The 19,176-nt window shown below is 48.2% G+C and overlaps 1 protein-coding gene across 50 annotated transcripts in view; it reads right to left on the bottom strand.

Moving 5' to 3' along the window:
* Atxn2 (ataxin 2) overlaps positions 1-16,766 on the bottom strand; it is a 95,092-nt gene extending 78,326 nt beyond the window's left edge. For 43 of the 50 annotated variants that reach the window (XR_015633937.1, XR_015633936.1, XR_015633935.1 and 40 more), the window contains exon 1: positions 16,070-16,766. Coding sequence is in view for 39 of the 50 variants with exons in the window: in XM_087578083.1 (XP_087434209.1) it covers positions 16,070-16,704 (635 nt within the window). In the remaining 11 variants the exon portion in view is untranslated. The other 7 variants (XM_087578090.1, XM_087578092.1, XM_087578087.1 and 4 more) reach the window with 2 other exon arrangements.
* Between the last annotated feature and the right edge of the window lie 2,410 nt (positions 16,767-19,176).

Here is a 19,176-nt window from a genome sequence, read left to right on the forward strand (position 1 = left end):
CCAGCCTGCTCTACAAGGTGAGTTTCAGTTGAAAAAAACAGGGTGGCAGACCCAAGGATGAGCTCTCCTCTGCACACTTCTATGTACACATATCCACATATACATGCCAAATTTTATGTGTGTGTGTGTGTGTGTGTGTGTGTGTGTGTGTGTATGTATAAACAAAACCCAGTATCATCCCATTGACAGTTAATGTGATGTCCTACACAACCACTGTGGTCCAGACTGCAGACCTAAGGGCTACAAGTCAGGTGTAAAATGGCCGACTGCGCGGTAGCCATTCAGCAGTCAGCACACAGCGATGCACCACACATAAGCCACGTACAGTGGTCCCATAAGATTACACAGCCTAAGAGCTACAGGGGCCCCAAGCTATGTAATTACACTGTAGGTTAGTCCTCTAAGACTCTAATAACACAACTCCTTTATACTCTTGTAATACTGCCCAACTGTAAATAGTAATAGCGGCCCCAGCTCCAACCCAGAACCAGACTTGCTATAAGATATTGTCTAAAATATCCACTTTTCAATAAAAAAATTACAGAGCCTAGGAAATCATGATCTCACCAACTAAGTAGAGAAACAGGAAACACAAACTGCTTCTGTAACCCAAAGTACAGTTTAAAAACTAAAACTAAAAGCAGTTGGGTGCATAGCTACAATGCCCAGCTTGGGAGGCCAAGGCAGGAAAGGCCGTCGGGCACGGTGGATACACACACTAGAAAGACCCTGACTATCGCTAAAGGCAGTAGCTCCAACAGGACCAGCCGCAGGACAGTGTGATCACTTACTACGCAGGATCAAAAAGCCACAGAAAGACAAGTCACTGGAGACAGCAGAACTTCCACTCAGTGTTACTCCCTTACTTACCTGGGGAACGCACGGCCTTGGGCAAAGAAATGAAACCCCAGGCAGCAGTGAGATATCTGTTCCAATCAACTGTCGTGCAACCTACCGTCCCGAGTCTGAACCCAGGTCCTGAGCATTTCAAACACTTCTGCCTACCCTTGCTCACACACCTACACACAATAATAATAGAGCAGTAAGGGAAACAGGTATCCAGCCCTTGAACCCCAGTGCTTGGAAGGCAGAGGCTGGAAAACCACTGTGTGTTCAAGGCCAGTCAGTGCTCCATAGTAAGAACCCGGCCATAAAATAAATAATAATTAATTAATTAATTGGTTGGTTAATTGGTTAATACATGGGCTGAAAAGACGGCTAAGCAGTAGCACAAGCTGCCCTCTAAAAGGCCCTGGGTTCAATTCCCAGAATCCACTTGGTAACTCACAGCCATCTGTAACTCCACCTCCAAGGGATCCAATACCCTTTCTGCCATCTAGGGGCCCAGCCAAACACACAGGCATGCACACATACAAACATGCACACACACAGAAACATGCATAATTTCTTAAAAAGGAGAAAACTTTTCAAGTTGAAAAGCATAACAGACAGAAATTCACTAAAGGGACTCAACAAACATTTGTAGCAAGGCAAGAAATCCCTAATAAGCCTGTGGAACAACACAGATTAGGAAACCTAAAGAAAGCCAGGTGAGGTGGCATAGACCGTGGATCCCAACACTCAGGAGGCAGAGGTAGGGGAACTCTGTAGGCAGGGGAAACTAGCCAGGGCTAGTTTAGACCCTGCCTAAAAAAAAAACGTTTTTAAGCCCAAAGAGGCATTCTCACAAAACTTGAGAGATTGGGGAGATGATTTACTAGTCAGTCTACAACACTGATTTCTACAGAGCTAGACACCTGCAACCCCATCACTAATCAAAGGAGGTCACTGGAGATCGTTCACTGACAGCCTAGCTCCAGGTTTCCTCAGGTCCTAGCCTCAAAGGAGTAAATCAGAGATAAAGAGCCGGACACTGAACGTGCCCTGTTGGCACACACGTGTGCACATACACTGTACACTAAAGACATTCTTAATGTAATATACTGCTAGCAATGTAGAATCTCTTTTGTTTTGTTTTGTTTTGTCCAAACAGAATTTCTTCATGTATCCTTGGCTGTCCTGAAACTCTGTAGACCAGGTTGGCCAGATCTGCCTGCCTCTGCCTCCTGAATGCTGAGATTAAAGATGTATACCAACACCTGGCCCGAAAGAAACCCTTTAGAGCTGGACAAACTCTAAATGCTATTCATTCTCCCTCCTTGACCCCAACACAAACCAAAGACGAGCTAGGGAGCGAGTTTTGTTTTCACTAGATAAAGTGCTTGCCACAAAATATATGGGCCTGGTTCCTGATACCTAGCCCCACATAAAAGCCAAAAGCCAGGCACAGTAGCATCAATCTGTATATCCAGTACCGAGGGAGCAGAACGGCAGATCCCCAGAACTCACCGGCCAACCAGTCCAACCAACTGGTTAGCTCTAGGCTCAATGAGAGGCAATGTCAGCCAACATCAGTCTCTGGCCTACAAATACCCAACCCTCATCCCCAACACACACACACAAACCCATAGAATGTCAATAAAGGTAACTGCACAGTAAAAGCTAGTGTAAACACCCTTTAAAACTGTTCTTTTAACTTACATTCAACTTTGTAAAACCCCATGTACTATCAGATACAGCACCTCATAACCATTATTCGAGCAAGACCTGCTTGAGCTACAGAATAAGGCTTTTTTTCCAAGACAGGATTTCTCTGTGTACCAATCCTGGCATCCCAGAAACCTGCTTTGTAGATTAAGCTGGCCTCGAACTCACAGAGATCCACCTGCCTCTACCTCACAAAACTTTTTTTAAGCCAAATTTGAAGCAAGCTTTATTGAATACTAACCAAGACAGACTTTGGTCAGGACTACTCCCTGGAACGGAGTCCAGCTGAGTGGAAAACAAAACAAAGCAAACTTAGGGCCACCAAGATTCACAACTTAAGTTCTAGCCCTGAGATGCACATGCACACATGCACATGCGCACATACATACATACATACATACATACACACACACACAAAGTGGAAGTAAATTTGTACATGGCCTACAAACATCGCCCATACACTCTGAGCGACCTGTGTAGGCCAGAAGAGGGTACTGGTATTGGATCCTCTGGGACTGGAATTACAGACAGTTGTCAGCCACCATGTATACGCTAGGCATTAAATCCAGGTCCTCTGGAAGAGGAACCAGTACTCTGAAGCACAGAGGCATCTCTCCAGAGAAATGCACTAGAATACCACTGCACAGCTACCTTTACTAAATTAAGCTAAGGGTTAGCACACAAAGGGCTGGCAGAGAAACCAGAAGTAGCAGCTCATACACTAGGCGGGTAACACACGTCAGCAGTCACAGCAGCTACATTCAGTCAACACTGTAAGGTGGAGACACATCCTCTGGCCCCTGTCCCCAGCACTGGAGGCAAGGGGAGTATTATTTAAAAGCTCCATCGGCCTGGTGGCTCACACCTGTAATCGCAGCAGTTGGTAGGGCAAGCGGGAACAATTACCAGGAGTCTAAAGCAACCAGAGTTAAGAGTCCCTGCCTCAAAACAGAGAATCTCATTGGCTCTCCAACATTCTTCCCTTTCACCATCAATTATGTTATTGCCCACTATTTAAATATGACTTTTGGGGTGACAAAGATGACCCCGCAAGTTTAAGAGCACTAGCTGCTCCTGCAAAGGACCTGAGTTCAATTCCCAGGACTCACACACATCAAGTGGTTCACAACTGCCAGGGGATATGATATCCTCTTCTGGACTCCAGTGGTACATACACGTACGTACACACACACACACACACACACACACACACACACACACACACACGCATGCACAAATAAAAAAATGTTTTAATCTTTTTACACTAGGGAGGGAGAAGTAAAAGGATTTCTGTAAATTTGAGGCCAGCCTGGTCTACACAACAGGTTCCAAGACAGCCAGGGCTTCATAGGCCTGTCTCAAAAAAATTAAAAACTTGTTATTTTTTTTAATCTGACATTCGCAGCATTAACTGCTCCCTTCTATAACACCATCAGTGTGTGCCGCTGCAGTGTGAGCTCTGCTGCTGCTGCTACACTTGAATGACACTGACAATAAGCTGAGCTCAAGCACATAGACATTTTTGAAATAGCAGTAGTGGGTGTGGTGACTGAATTTGATCATTAGCAGCACAGCCACCTATCTGTTGGTGGCTGGTGGCATTAACCCCCTTATTCTGCAGTTCTAAGTTTCCTCCTATCTCACTATTCACCGTTAAACTGAAGCCCCCAGACATTAATGCAAGGCACTGGGTCCTGATGTCACTTTAACTGTACGTCCCTGAAGCTGCGAGAACACAGGCAAGGCCCTTTTCCTTCAATAAGACTGTGTAACTCAACTCGGTTGAGCCTATGAAGACTACATTTAAGAAGGTAAATGAAGAGCAGCAGGCTTTACCTCACGCTGAATGAATACTGTGTGCTCCACCTATGGAGGGACTTACTACCACAGACAATGGTGTGGACTTGACTCTGGCAAGACTGAGTCCCACTAATAGTCTCTCCACAGAATGTGGCTGTGATGATTTCTGATTTCTAAGGCTCTGGAGAACGCAGGACAACTCAGAAAAGCAGGAGGCATGCTAAGAAACATGTGCTGGGGGAGGGGGTTGGAGCCCAGGTGTGGCGCTACAGCAGAGCACAGGCTTAGCATGTGAGGTCTGGAGTAGCCTGATTCACTAAGTAGGGGTTTTTGAGGGTCGGAGTAGGGGGTGAACCTAATTCTAGTGGCAGTTACAGAGCCAAAGATGAAACTTAGTAAATATCATTGGCCTTAGTTTCTTCACCTGTAAATAGACTGAGTACTGAAAACCACCAAACTTCAAGCTTCAAATCTGAATGGTGTTAAGTGGAGAGCTAGGAAAGAACTGACAAGATAAAAGGTAAAGAGTTCAATGCCTCACTGTGTGGGGGGTGCCAGGCATGAAGGCAGAGCATGCACTCCACCACAGACCTATACCCCACCCTACTTGTGCTTCTTCCTAAAAGCATAAGACACACCTTTATGAGACACAGAAACTGAGTCCTCATGCAAACAGCCAGTCACCATCTCTGGGCCAGGAGATACAATCAAACAACAAAGCTGCAGCCTGAGAAAGCTTAACTAACTGCGTTAGGAGGAAGTGAATCCAGTCTCCAGTTCAACTACTGCACCTGAAGCCTCCACACACTGTGACGATATCATCTAAGCCATCGATCGGCTCAGGAGGGCAGAGCCACACAGGGCAATGTAGCTGTGTGGTCCTGCCAGGCACTGTGGGTCAACCGCCTTTTAAACACTGCAGCTTATACCCAGGGGTCAGAGCTACGCTCAACCTTGGCAGCAAAGTGTTCTTTCTGCAGTGCCCAGTAGTTACCACAGACCCATACTGGTCAGCAGCTGAGAATAAGTGCGTGTTGAGTGCTTGGCCCTAAGTAGGACTCCTAGATCAACACACCTGGCCTCGGGCTTCAAGCAACATCAAGAGATAAGAGGCAGAAAGAAGTTACAAAGCAGGGGCTGGGAGGAGTGTTTCAAATGCTGTCTTCTGAACACTCACGAGATGACTGCAACTACAATCACTTGCACAAGACCTATACACGAGCAAACCAGTATATGCTCACACCTCAACAGACAGCACTAACTGGTCTCAGGGAGTTACAAAAATGTAGGGCGGGGGGGGGGGGGGGGGGTTGGGGATTTGGCTCAGTGGTAGAGCGCTTACCTAGGAATCGCAAGGTCCTGGGTTCGGTCCCCAGCCCCGAAGGAAAAAAAAAATGTGTAAAAATGTAGGGCCGGACGTTCTGGTGCATACCTTTAATTCCAGCACTAGGGTGGCAGAGGCAGGCACATCTGTCAGAGGCCAGCCTTGTCTACATAGCAAACTGCACCCTAACCAGAGCTAGTAGCAAGGAATACCCCCGCCTCGACCAAAAACACTTTAAAGTGACTTCATAATCTAATCAGTTATGACCTGCATTGAAAAATTCTTTGAAAGCTATTAAAAATAATTTAACCTTATGAGTCACCACTGTGAGCATGTTAACTACACTGTGCAATAAGGCAGTACTGCCCTAGGGCCTATGGACCAGGTCATCCACTCAGTCAAAACACCCCGCAGGGTGTGCTTTCTAGGGCCTCCTGACTGACTACAACCCCACAGTTTCTCACCCACATCTCAGTTTCCCACTGCTCTCAATGACACTGGCCTCTGAAAGGTCTACCTTTTGATTCACTGGCAACCTGAAAGCTAAGTATTTTGTGTCTTTTGTTTTGTTTGTTTTGTTTTAAATTAAACTATGCAGGAAGCTAAGGAGTGTGATGCGTGTCTGATACATACAAGGCCTTGGGTTCAATGTCCAGCACTGGAAAAAACCTTTCCCTGAGCTACAGCCAAGTTTAAGGCCAGCCTAGAATGTGTGAGACGCTGCCCTTTAAAAAGCAAACATTCAAGCAGATTTCACATTACATTTATGCAGAATTATACAAACTAAAAACAATTAAAGAACTTATTATGTGAGCCAAACTCAAATCTCGGGTTCGCCTTTTGTCTTGTTCTCTGTGGTGCTGGGTAGGGGTTTAACCCAGAGCCCAACAGGAAAGAGCTGGGTGAGGACTGCTCTAGGGAGCTGCACGCACAGCCCTCCCGCCATCTTGTTGTCTGCACTTACGGAAGGGAGGAGCAGAATAAAAATCAATGAAGGTTGCTTTTGGCAGGCTACCTAATCTCCCAAAGCTGCAAAGTTAGTTCTATTTTGAAAGATTTTTTTTTCTGCTTCTTTTTTCACACTCTAAAATTCTATCATCTCAAGAAAAAAAATTCTTTAAGATACAAACTACTGAACTCAAAATCTAATCTATGAAGCCGGAGAGATGGCTCAACAGTTAGGAGGACCTAGTGCTCTTGCAGAGGACCTAAGTTTAATTCCCAGCACCCAGGTTGATCAACTCACAGCCTAAAACTTCAGCTCCAGGGGACCTGACACCATCTTCTGGCCTCCAGGAAAACTGCATTCATGTACATTTCTCCCAGAAACGCAAAGGTATCACATCACTAAAAAATTAAAACAAGAGGCTGGAAAAAGCACTGACTGTTCTTTCAGAAGGCACACAATTCAGTGCCCAGCATCCACACGGTGGCTATGTATCTCCACTCCTCTGATCTCCAAAGGACACAGGCATGCATGACCATGGTGCATATACACACATGCAGGTAAACACTCAGCAGCATAAAATAATCTGAAGATATGTTTAAGTATAAAATAAAAACCCTGGGGTTGGGGATTTAGCTTAGTGGTAGAGCGCTTACCTAGCAACCGCAAGGCCCTGGGTTCGGTCCCCAGCTCCAAAAAAAAATAAAAAAAAACCCTGACAGCTAGGAGGCAGAGGCAGACAGATCTGTGAGTTCCAGTACAGCCAAGGCTACCCAGGGAACCTTACCTTGGGGGGAAAAAAATCTACGTACCACATCTCTATCAGTATCATATATGAGGCTGTGATGGTGGCTATCTTAATAAAGGAAAAGAAAAACTTTCAGTATTCCACTTTGCTTCCCAGTGAGACTTTATTTATCGAGGTTCTCATTATGTAGCTGGCCTAGAACTCGGATTAGCCTTTTTTTTTTTTTCCGGAGCTGGGGACCGAACCCAGGGCCTTGCGCTTCCTAGGCAAGCGCTCTACCACTGAGCTAAATCCCCAGCCCCTCAGATTAGCCTTTAAATAAAGAGACTGCTTGCCTGTCTCTGGAATGCACCAACACGCCTGTAAATATTTTGCTCTTCTGGAAGCACCCTAAAACTTCCAATGAGAAAACAAAAATCAAACCCATTTATGAGTGAATACTCAGCTTCCTTATCTCACAAATAAGTCTGTTCTGCACTCTAGGACAGTGTTCACCTCTGTCACAGACTATGTCCCATACATATCCCTATTATACACTATATCTCACAAGTCTGTTTTTCCAAACACTGGACAGACATGGCATATAAACAAATTATAGGATCTCGATTGTTTAAACAGGAAGACAGCTGCGGCACAACCACCTATAGAACTAAATGTGTGCTTCAAGACACAGGTCCTCATGAAGAGGTGCAGCACCCTCTACTCAAAGGTATGAGGCTCTTCCACTTTAAGAGCATTTAGTCTGATGGCTCCTGCCTATGATCCGCACAGTCAGGAAACCAAACAGAACCACAGATTCAGACAAGCCTAGGAAAAGTAAGGCCCTGTCTGTCCCTAAATAAATCACATTGCCATCATATGTGACACTAGTTTTAAGATATGGATCCAAAAGTGTCCTTATAGTTCTAGACTTCACCAACACCAACTCCGGGCAGTTTCCTGAAAGCACTCTCTGTGTGACAGCTAAGCAAGCAGCGGCCAGTGAGCAGCACTGGGCTTGTTCAGCTCACACTCCTCAACAGGCAACTGCACCCTTACAGCCATGACCTCCGACACTCCCAACACACCAGGCACTTTATCCCTACTCCCACACTCACTTGCCCCACCCCACCTTTCTGAGACAGGGTCTAGCTATGCAGCCCCAGCAGGCTGGGAATTCGCTATGTACACCAGGCTGTCCTCAAACTCACTCGACCATGTCATTTTCAATTTTTTTTTCAAGACAACTTCAAATCAATGTTGCTGTTTGTTGTTCTTTCTTGACAGAACCTGGGATTCAATCAAGGGCCTCTTGAGTACTAGGTAAACCCTCCACCGCTGAGCTCCGCCCTCCCCCATGCATCTCCAATTCAGAAGCTCCAGCAGGTTAGCCTGCTAATACATTCCATTTACATCTCAACTGAAGCTGTCACCATCACTTCAAATAACTATAAAAATAGACTTCCCTACCCGCTCAACACTACATAATACTAAAAGCAATTTCTACCTAGCCAAAATAGAACATTAGGATTCAAGGAAAAAGTCTCTAAAGGCAGTGTGTGTGCATGCACACGGTGCTCTACTAGAATGACGTTCCAATACAGCTGAAGCTGTTTAGAACAAAAAGAATGAGATGTTCTTTAAATCTGCATCACATGGCTCTTAATCAGGATGGTGAGTTTCCATCCCCTGGGTAAAACGGCAACTGTTTAGTTAGAGAAACAAAAAACACAAGTTCACATTTAGACAAAGCAAGAACACTATGCCTGACCCCATAAATGTTTCTATGCTAGACTTCAGCATGCAGAACTCAAAGCAGCCCCAGCATTTTTTCTTTCAAACACAGATAACTAATATCCATTTGGATAAATCCAGTAAAATAGCTAAGTACAAAAAGAGAGCTGGAGAGATGGCTCAGCAGTTGAGAACACTAACTGTTCTTCCAGAGGTCCTGAGTTCAATTCCCAGCAACCACATAGTGGCTCACAACTATCTGTAATGGGATCCAATGCCCCCTCTGGTGTCTGAAGACAGCTGCAGTGTACTTGTATACATTAAATAAATAAATCTTTTTTAAAAAAAAAAAGTCCAAAAGCAAAAATGTCTTTCTTTTGTATTAGCAGACTTTAGCAGTTTATTGCTAATGACCTAAATATTAATTTTTGCTAACTTCAGATTGGCATAATCAAACGACTATCAATACCCCTTCAGAAGATGACAAAATGAGCCAGTTTTAACCTTATGAATTGCAACTAAGATTTAAGGGTGAAGGATCTGACCTGTTACCTCTTCAAGGAGACTCATCTAATCCACTTAAACTTGCATCCATCCCCTTCCTCAAACTCTCTATGCCCTTAATCTGCTTCCTCTAATCCCAGTCCACAGGTGTGTTGCTTATTTGCTGCCTGCCTCTCAGTTAAGGCAAAATAGGTGTGGCGGTCCACACGTGCAATCCCAGAAAGGCAGGGCTGACATGGGACAGTCCAGGCCACACAGGGCCACCCGTCAAGGCTCAAAAGAGGAATGTGAACTCCAGGAGAGCAATTAGCTTTGTTTTAGACATGAGTACACCCAATAACTTAACACTGCCTTACAGACAGATACTCAACAATTTATGCTGTGCAGTGCTGTAAGCACTTGAGGGATGTGAACTTACAGAGATGTCTGACATTTACATGGAAGCACGATGGACAATTTCTAAGATGCGTGCCTTAAGAGAATGAAGCCAAAAAAACCCGAAAAACAAAGCCGAAAGATTAAAGAACGTTCTCGCTCTCTTTCAAAATGAAATTTATTTTTAATTTTATGTATACTGCTGCCGTGCCTGCATGTGTGAGAGAGAGTGTCAGAGCTCCTGGAACAGGAGTTACAGACAGTTGCAAGCTGTCATGTAGGTGCTGGGATCTGAACCCCGGCCAGTACTCTTAACCACTAAACCATCTCTCTGGACCCTGTAAATATAATTTTAAAGTAAAGTGTTTAAAATGAGAAGTGTAGGGATGGTGGTATACCTGAATTCCCAAAAGTGCTTGTGAGGCTGAAGCAAGGCCAGCCTAGGCTACATTTAAAAAAAGATGTGGGGCCTGCCATGGTGCCTGAGGCAGAGGCAAGAAGATGTACACTGCCTGTTCAAGGAGTCCCAGGCAAGCTGGGCAGTAGAGGCCTCTAATCCTAGCACTCAGGAGGCAGAAGCAGGCGTATCTCTTGGAGGCCAGCCTGGTCTACAAAGCAAGTTCCAGGACAGCCAGGGCTATTACAAGGAGAAACCCTGTCTCAAACAGCAACAACAAAGAAACCCAAAACTAAACCAGGCTTGATAGTGCCTGTCTTTAATCCCAGCACTCAGCAGGCAGAGACAGATAGATCTCTGTGAGTTAAGAGACCAGCCTGGATTACACAGTGACAACCAGGACTGTGAGAAATGTGTAAGATATCCTCTCTGAAAGAGAATACAAAAACAACAACAAAGGCTACAAGTCAGACTTGAGAGCTGACTCCTTCATTAAGAGTGCTTACCCATGGGGTTGGGGATTTAGCTCAGTGGTAGAGCACTTGCTTAGAAAGCGCAAGGCCCTGGGTTCGGTCCCCAGCTCCGGAAAAAAAAGAACCAAAAAAAAAAAAAAAAAATGCTTACCCAGCTCCCAAAAAACCCAGGTCAGTTCACAGTACCCACACAGCAGCTCACAACTGCCTCTCTCCAATTCTAGGGGATTCAGTGCCCTTGTCTGGTTTCCTCAGGACTCCTGCACACATGTGATACACAAGCACACAAGGTCACACATACACACATAAATCTTAAAAAGTACTTTTAAAAAGATGTCTAGGGCTGGGGATTTAGCTCAGTGGTAGAGCGCTTACCTAGGAAGCACAAGGCCCTGGGTTCGGTCCCCAGCTCCGAAAAAAAGAACCAAAAAAAAAAAAAAAAAAAAAAAAAAAAGATGTCTAACCTATAAGCCAGGAGTGGCACATGCCTTGAAGCCCAAGGCTACAAATAGTGAGAGTTTTGTCTCAAAACAAAGAAAGCAAACAAGGGCTGGAGAGATGGCTCAGTGGTTAAGAGCATCGACTGCTCTTCCAGAGGTCCTGAGTTCAACTCCCAGCAACCACATGGTGGTTCAAAACCATCTGTAATGGGATCTGATGCCCTCTTCTGGTGTGTCTGAAGACAGTGACAGTGTACCCATATACATAAAATAAATCTTAAAAGAAAGCAAAGCGGATGCTGTCCATCACACCACTAAACCCTCTCTATGAAGTAACCCATGATTCACCAAATAGGATGCAGCTACATTGGTACAATGTGTGCCCAGCATGCAGATAAGCCTGAATGACCACCCCAGCACTGCATAAATGAGGTGCACACCTACAATTCCAACAGCCGGGTGGGGGGCTAGGGAGTCAGACCAAAAGTTCAAGGTCATTTTCCCCTGCTATTCAAAAACAAAGCTGAACTCAAAAAAATAAATACATGGTTGGTTGTGGCCAGGTGGCTCAGCGGTTAAGAGCACTGTCTGCCCTTGCAGAGGACCTTGTGTTCAGTTCCCAGCATCCCTTGACCACCCTAACTACAGTTCTAGGGCATCTGACCTCCTCTCTGACTTCCATAGGCACCAGACAGACAAGAGGTATGCACAACAAATTGGTTTTTTTCCAAGACAAGGTTTCTCTGTGTAGCCCTGGCTGTTCTGTACAACAGGCTACCTGTCTTTGCTTCCCCAATGTTAGAATGTTAGGTGTACATCACCTCCAAACTGTAAATGTGTATAGCCCAAGCTGGCCTGTAACTCATGATCCTCCTCCTGCCTCAACCTCCTTCAGCTAATCCTACCACACACTTCACCACCAGCTAACTTGTTTTCCCCAAAAGTGATCATAAACTAACAGCTAATAACACAAAATGTCTAACAGTTTTTTTGAACAGCCTGAAAGTTTTAGAACAGTTCCTTCAGAAATCCTGGATCTGCACTGGCAGTGTACACTACAGGCTCCAAAGCGTCTTCACATACAGTCTGAGTAAAAGCTCAAGTAAAGGGCTGGAGAGGTGGATCAGTGGTTAAGAGCACTGACTGCTCTTCTAGAGGTCCTGAGTTCAAATCCCAGCAACCACATGGTGGCTCACGACCATCTGTAATGAGATCTGATGCCCTCTTCAGGTGTCTGAAGACAGCTACAGTGTACTTATAATAAATAAATAAATAAATAAATAAATAAATAAATAAATAAATCTTTAAAAAAAAAAAAAAGCTCAAGTAAAACTCAAATACAAGGGCTGAAGTGGTTAAGAGCACTTATAAGTCTCCTCCTTACAGAGACCAGGCTGACCTCGAGCCCCAAAGATCCACTTGCCCATCTCTAGTGCTGGGATGAAAGGCGTATGGCACCAGGCCTGGCATTTGTTCCCCTTGCAGAGGAACCTGGCCCTGTATGGTGGCCTCACAACTCTCCCTGACTCAATCCCAGGGATCCAGAGACCACTTCTGGCCTCTGTGGGCACCAGGCACTTTTAATATGCACACATAACACTCATATACAGAAAAACAATCTGAAAATCCAAAAAGAAATAAGAGGGACAGGATGAATGCCTCAGGGGTGAAGAACACTGGCTACTCTTGCAGAGGACCCAGGGATTCCAGCAGCCACACAGTGTTCACAGATGTCTGTAACTCTAGTTCTAGGGAATGCAGGGCCCTCTTCTGGCCTCTGTGGACACTAGACGTGCATACAGTATATTTACCATGCAAACGGGCAAAGCACTTACATATATAAAATAAATCTAAAGACAGCCATGACCAGGAAACACAGGAAAGCCATGTCTGTGAGGGACCCTGATGTTACACGCAACACTCCCCCACAGCATCCAACAAGTACATAGAGCCCACCCCTGAAGAGCTGCCTTCTTGGCTCCAGAACCCACTGAGCCTTCTGAGAAATAACATGGCACAGCTTATGAGAGCCATAAAACCTTAGAGTCCTTGACCTACTGAAACCACTCCTGGGCACCACTTTCTCTAGGGAAAAATTAGGATGAAGCAAAAAGCTTCTAGTGAAGAAGTTCACCTCACCACCACTACAAAACACAAACACAAAGAGCAAAGCCCCAGCCGTTGGGTAGAAACTTAGCTCAGTGCATAAGTTATTTAAAAAAGAAAGTCACCAGATTAAAGGGGAAGAAGGCTGCATCACACATGAGCACGACGTCACGAAAGGTCAAAGTCAAGAGTAAGTAGATTCGGGTGCAACTGTGGTAAGATTTTTAAAAAGTGATCACATACGGTTCTTTTCTAAGAAAGTGGCCTCTAAGTGATGATGGGAAAAAACTGTTCTCAAAAATCACACAAAATTCTGTTCACACAAAAATCAAGTCAGATCCAGGCTGGCTGAGTAGCAAAATCCTTTTCGAGCAAAAACAAGGCCTGGGTTGGGGTTCCAGGTTGGGGAGGGTCCAGAAAGGAAACAGTGCTTAAGGCGGCAGTAAAGTGCATTTTGCTAATTCAAACATGACAACATCAACGCCACTTTTCAAGTGTATTTATTGTGGAGGAGGGGACATGCCCTGGCAGGTGTGGAGGTCAGAGGACAACTTGCAGCAGGAGTCAGTTGCTTCCTGCTGTGGCAGCAGAGGTGTGGGAATCCTGGTTGACAAGCCTGGCCGCAAGGGCCACTGAGCCACCCCACCACCCGATGCTACATAGCCCTTCCACAGCCATGCTGCCAGCCCTACTTTAAAATGACACACACAAACCCAAGCAAAACTCTACAAGTTACAATGCATTTACAACCCTGAGGAGAGTAAGAACAGGAGGATGGCGTTAACCAAGGTTCTGTACAGAACAAAAGTACCCATTCTGAGCACAGGCATTGGACGAAGGAAACTTAAAAAGAAACCTATGCGCCAAGTAAGAGAACTTAAAGCAGGGAAGGCTCTAAATGCCCTTCCCTTTTGCAGAGCCTCAAAAGCAGAGACTGACAGGGGTCCTAATACCCTGCCCCTCCCTGTGGAGTCCAGCCAGCCACAGTCTAATGTTTAAGCCTACAGAGTAAGCGAGGCTCAGGAACTTTAATCTGTATTTGAACAAAACGTAAATGCGTGCCACTTCCTGAGAACCAAAGATTAAAACATGAAAAAAGCAAAGAAAAACATGTATCCTTAAAGTTAAATTTAAATATTTTTTCGTTTTTCACTAAAAGTCAAGGACGGAAAAGAAACTCAAGTTACAAACCCTAACTTCGCAGAACCGTGGAAATAGAATGATGGTTTAATTTGAACGAGGCGGGTTAAGAAGGGTTTGAAAGGCCTCATGCTTGGGAAAATTGGGAGTGTGGGGGAATAAAGTAAAACACATACTGTTCCCAGAAGAACTCCTTAAAACCCGGCTCTGATTCACCCTGCGGGTTAACTTCTGCTGTACAGGAACTCTCTGGAAATGGACAGCTGGACAATGGGGCTAAGAAAACTCCAAACAAGAAAACTCCCCTTGCCCACCTCCTAAGTCCTGGATGTCTATTTAAGGAGGCCCTGCCAGCCAGGCCTAGGCCAGAGGGAGGCACAGTAGTGCCTGTTACACAGGGACACAGGGGAAATGGACTTGCATGCCCTTGGTAAGCTCTGGCGGCGGCGTTTCCCAAGTTAAGGACACCGGCCACAATGGAATGGAGTCTATTGGCATTTGCCTCTCCGTTTTAACACTAAGCATTTTCTTAGTTCGTGAAATACGAACTGACAAGCACCCCCACCCCTCCCCACCCCCGCGCGCACACACCCTCCAGAGTCAAGCCCAGTCACACAGGACAGCACCCAGCCTCCTCCAGCTCCTACCAACGAAATCGGGCCCAGGGAAGGGGAAAGGGGGCCGAGGGCGCAAGCCAACACTCGCGTCGTTGCCTTCGGGACCCGCACCAACTCCTCTGTGGAGGCTCCTCACCCCTAAAAATTTCAGGAACTGGGACAGGGGTTGGGAGGGAAAATGAGCTGCGTGTCCGGTGCCCGCCGCCAACCCACCTCTCGAGTCCGGCCCTCGCCCACCTCTATTCAAAGGCGCCTTCTGCTCCGCGGACGAGAAACAGCAATGCGGATCGGCCACCACCCGCGCGCAGGGGACCTTGCGGGGAAGGAGGGAGGCGGGCCTGGAGGGAGCAGGGCACTCCCACCCCTTCCCCAGCTGGGGGAGGACAGCCCGCTGCGGGAACCCCGCCGCCCCAGATCTAAAGGGGGATGGGTGCGCAAGGCCGCTGGCCACCCACCTCGCCTCGGTCGCCCACCTTCCCAGGGTCTGCGAGGCGGGAATATGCAGGACACCCGGCTGACCCTACCTGGGGCGGCTGGGCCTCAATCTCCCCTCCTCCCTCCCGACTCCCCACCCAGCAGTGAGGCTCATTTCAGGAGAGGGTCCCCCTGCGACCTGCACCCTGGCTCAGCCGCTCTTCCATCACAGGCAGGGGACCCAGCAAGGGGGTGGGGCGGGGAGACCAATCGCCCCTAGCACACACGCGAGGGGCAGGGGGCCGCCCGGGCCGTCCATCTTGGCCGTCTGGGGGGAGGGGACGCGATGGTGCGGGAGGCTGGACACGGCCTGAGAAGCCCGAAGGATCTGCCGGCGCCTCCCGCCCCTCCGCGGGCCCCCGGCCCATCGCTACGCCGGCCGGTCACGGGGCGAGGCGGGGGAGGGGACGAGCGGCGCGGGATCGGCCAGGCGGGCGCGGAGGGGGCTGGGGAGCCGACACCCACCTGCCCAGGCCGGGACGCCCGCCGCCCGCGACCGCCGAGGAAGACGCCACCGGCGCGGCAGGGGCCGGCACCACGGAAGACGAGGTCGACGCGGCCGAGGCCGGCGCGGCGCCGGGCGACGAGAGCAGGCCGCCGCCGGGCTTGCGGCCACTGGCGGGCGCGGGCGGCTGCGGCTGCGGCTTCAGCGACATGGTGAGCGGCCCATACACCGGCTCGCACGCCGGGCGGGGACAGCCGGGAGCCGGGCGCGCTGAGGAGACGCCGGAGCGCGGCGGGGACGCGCGGACGCCGAGCGGGCAGGCGCGGGCTGGCGCGGTCGCGGGTGCCAGAGGCAGCAGGACGACGACGAAGGGGCGGGGAGGCCCGCAGACACCGAACAGCCGCCGGGAGCCGGGCCGGGACGCGCCGTTGCCGTTGCTACCAAAACAGTCTGAGGCGCAGGGCGGCGAGCGCGGCCCGCGGGGAGGGGCGCCGGGGCCGCGCGGGGGAGGGCCGGCGGAGGGATATGCTACCGCGCCGCCCCGCCCGCCGCGCCGCGCCGTCCGCGGGAGCGAGCGCCGCGCGGCCCAGCCCGACAGGCGGCGCGGCTCGGGGCCTGCCGCGGGCCGCTGAGCGGCGTCTGTCGACGGACGCATGGGAGCCGGGCTCGCGGACGCGTACGGGGCGACGCGGCCTGGAGGGCGCGGAGATGCGAAACAGAGCGGGGGGGACTCTTTACCGGAAGTCGGAAGGGTCAGGCGGAAGTCGAACGTGAGACGGCTCGGGGGCCGATCGGGGACACGTGAGGAGCGGGCGCAGCGCTGGGCCGCGTTCGCTCTCCGGGGTCGGGGTAGGGCCGTGGGGGATCCGCCCTCGCTGAGGCGGGTCTGCCCTTCGAGGAGGGAATGCTTGTCTTCGGCCGCTGGCCCTGCTTCGCGGACGGGCACCGTGGGCTGCCCGGGTGTCCTCAGCCCCCTTCGGGGACCTTGGTTTCCCCCCCACCAGATGCAACATAGAGGATGGCCCGCGGGCGCCTTCGGGGCGGAGACCTGCATTCGGGCCTGGCACACAGTAGGCCCCCAGGTGCCACTGCGTGCTTGGTTTCCCTGCCAGCGTGGGAAGCTTGCCACCACTGAAGCCACCGCCAGCTGCTTCACTTTGCCCCACTTTATTCACCCCAGCGAACTGTTGGGTATCTGACCTTCATTTGAACCCTTTTTTCCCCTCACTGGAACGTCTTACTCCTCCTTCAGGCGACTCCAAAGGGAAATGGACGTGATTGGTAGAGCTGGGTAATGGGGGTCTTACCGTGGATAATGGGGTCTCCCTCATTGGAGACCTCGCAAAAATGTCAACTTTAGACCTTGACCCCTTTTAAAAAGTTTTACTTTAACTCGGGAAGGCCACCAAACTAGCCCTTTTTTTTTTTTTAAGGTGTTGTAATTAAATTGGAAGCAAATGGGTAACTTTTTGCAATGAGTTTAGTTGGTTTTTTGGGTTTTTTTTCTTTTTGTTTTTTTAAGTGAAATTGCTTAAGGGGATGATGGGCAGAGGACAGCAAAATCCGAGTCAATCTATTAAAATCATTCCCGGGAATTAAAGGCAGGCATGGTGTTCATGCCTTTAATGTATGAATTTAGGAAATGGAGGCAGGATTAGCCGGTCAAGGTCATCCTCACCTACACAAGGGAATTCTCTAGGCCAGGCTAACCTACAAGAGACCCAGGATAGGGGTTAGGGATTTAGCTCAGTGGTAGAGCGCTGGCCTAGCAAGCGCAAGGCCCTGGGTTCGGTCCCCAGCTCCGAAAAAAAAGAAAAGAAAAAAATAGAGACCCAGGACAATTAAATGAGCAGTGAACCCTGGTTACGGCACATGGCTTTAATCCCAACACTGGACAGATACTGGATCTCTGAGTTCCAGACTTGCTGGGTCTACATAGATTAAAAAGTAGCTAGCAGACAGCTCAGAAGGTAAAGGCCCAAGCCGCGGAAGAAGCTCACCTTCTAACTCTTATCCCTGGAGATCACATGTGGAAGAAGAAAACTTGACTCCTTGGAATTGTCCCCAGATCTCCTCTCTTGGACTGTGCCAGTTGTGTGCCCACACATATATAAGCAATAAGTATGACCTTGGTGGTGGTGGTTTTCATTCTTGTTCTTGTTTGGTTTTTCGAGACAGTGTTTCTCTGTGTAGCCCTGCTGTTCTGGAACTCACATAAGAGCCACCGGCCTGCTGGGATCAAAGACCTGCTCCACTGTGACCAGCCAAAAATATGACTTTTAAAAAAAGAAAAATGTATCTGGGGTGTCAGTTTTAGAAAGGGAGCCTAAGGCGTAGTGGTGGCTCTCCAGCTCTACACCCCTGGTCCATCCATGAATAATTAAAAAGAAAAACTCAGCGTATTAGAGTCACTAGTATAGTCCAGTTGAAATTAAATTAACCTCATAGCCCAAATAAAAATTGTCACATTTGGGGCTGGAGAGATGGCTCAGCGGTTAAGAGCACCCAACTGCTCTTCCAGAGGTCCTGAGTTCAATTCCCAGCAACCACATGGTGGCTCACAACCATCTGTAAAGAGATCCAATGCCCTCTTCTGGTGTATCTGAAGACTGCTACAGTGTACTTATATATAATAAAATGAATAAATCTTTAAAAAAAAATTGTCACATTTGGCGAACACTTTAAAAAAGGTTGGGCTGGAGAGATGGCTCAGCGGTTAAGAGCACTGACTGCTCTTCCAGAGGTCCTGAGTTCAATTCCCAGCAACCACATGGTGTCTCACAACCATCTGCAACACAATCTGATTCCCTCTTCTGGTGTGTCTGAACAGAGTGACAGGGTACTCACTTATATAAAAAATAAATAAATAAGGGGTTGGGGATTTGGCTCAGTGGTAGAGCGCTTGCCTAGGAAGCGCAAGGCCCTGGGTTCGGTCCCCAGCCCCCCAAAAAAGACAAACAAACAAATAAATAAATAAATAAATAAATAAATAAAATCTTTAAAAAATAATTGTTATTGTTATTTCCTAAGAACATCGAGAGAGGGAAAGTTAGTCTTCCTAAATGTAGTGGGCCTTTATAAAGTTAGCCTGAAGAAACCTGACATGAATGCAAACCTTGAGGGGTTG

Source organism: Rattus norvegicus, chromosome 12 (genome assembly GCF_021556685.1).
Source record: "Rattus norvegicus strain SHRSP/BbbUtx chromosome 12, alternate assembly SHRSP_T2T, whole genome shotgun sequence".
NCBI lineage: Eukaryota > Metazoa > Chordata > Mammalia > Rodentia > Muridae > Rattus > Rattus norvegicus.